This window comes from Triticum aestivum, chromosome 2A (assembly GCF_018294505.1).
Source record: "Triticum aestivum cultivar Chinese Spring chromosome 2A, IWGSC CS RefSeq v2.1, whole genome shotgun sequence".
Lineage (NCBI taxonomy): Eukaryota > Viridiplantae > Streptophyta > Magnoliopsida > Poales > Poaceae > Triticum > Triticum aestivum.
Window position 1 is genome coordinate 307262198 of NC_057797.1, and position 1393 is coordinate 307263590.

Genomic DNA, 1393 nt, shown 5'->3' on the forward strand with positions numbered 1-1393 from the left:
CCGTCGGGAACCCAGGCCAACCTCTACCGGGATGGAGCCACCTGTCCTTTCAGCCCCCAACTCCGTACAGTATCACAGGTAATGTAACAGTGTAAAGTATATAGTATATGCCCGTGATCACCTCCCGAAGTGATCACAGCCCAGTAGTATAGCATGGCAGACGGACAAGAGTGTAGGGCCACTGATGGAACACTAGCACCCTATACTAAGCATTTAGGATTGCGGGTAAGGTATCAATGACTGTAGCAGCAATGACAGGCTATGCATCAGAATAGGATTAACGGAAAGCAGTAACATGCTACACTACTCTAATGCAAGCAGTATAGAGTAGAATAGGCGATATCTGTTGATCAAAGGGGGGGCTTGCCTGGTTGCTCTGGCAAGAGAGAGGGGTCGTCAACTCCGTAGTCGAACTGGTCAGCGGCAGCGTCGGTCTCGTAGTCTACCGGAGAGAAGAGGGGGAAGAAATAATGAATACAGAGCAAACAAAGCATCACAAAATATAACAAGGCAATACGCGGTGTTCGGTGTGCCCTAACGCGGTAGTAGGTGATACCGGTGAAGGGGGAAAAACATCCGGGAAAGTATTCCCGGGGTTTCGTGTTTTCGGGCAGAGGAGCCGGAGGGGGAAAGTTGCGGGTTCGATAGGTTAGGGGTGTGTGGCGGACGAACGGACCGCATATCCGGATTCGTCTCGTCGTTCTGAGCAACTTTCATGTAGAAAGTATTTTCATCCGAATTACGGATTAAAAGATATGATTTTCTAAAGATTTAAATCATTTTCTGATTTTAATTATTTATTTAAATTCAACATTATCCAAAACAGTGTTTGCTGAGCATGACGTCAGCAGTCAACAGAGATGTTGACTGGTCAACTGACGTGTGGGTCCCACTAGTCATTGACTGTTTAGTCTAATTAGTGTGTAACTAATCTAACTACTGTTTAATTAAACTAATTAGTTAGTTAGGTTAATGTAATTATGATTAATTAACTTAATTAATTTCTTAATTAAATTATTATTATCTATTTATTTATTTTATTTATTTTATATATTATTTTTAATTCCTTTTTTTTAACAAAACGTTCTGGGGCTGGGGCCCCCATGTTAGTGGCCCCAGGGGGCCTTAACGGGTTAGCGGGCAGGAGGGCGACGGGCGCCGGGGCGAGCGCTCACCCGCACGGAGTGTGGCGAGGCGAGGCGAGTGGCCAAGGCGACCGCGGTGGCCGGCCGGCGTGGGGAGACGAAGTGCGGGGCCGGCGACGAGCGAGCTCGCGGGCGACAGAGGAGGCGCCGCCGGAGTGGGGCCGTGCGGACGGGCTGGCGTGAGGGGCGAGGCCACGGCAGCTGCAGCAGTGGGAGGCGCGGGCGCGCAGGCCGGCGAGGCCGCATCG

At 49.7% G+C, this 1393-nt stretch overlaps 1 protein-coding gene across 1 annotated transcript in view; it reads right to left on the bottom strand.

Moving 5' to 3' along the window:
* Positions 1-385: 385 nt before the first annotated feature.
* The window catches only part of LOC123185241 (uncharacterized), a 2988-nt gene continuing 1980 nt past the window's right edge, over positions 386-1393 (bottom strand). The window contains exon 2 of the mRNA XM_044597189.1: positions 386-442. Within this exon, the coding sequence (XP_044453124.1) occupies positions 418-442 (25 nt within the window). The 3' untranslated portion in view covers positions 386-417. The remainder of the gene's footprint in view (positions 443-1393) is intronic.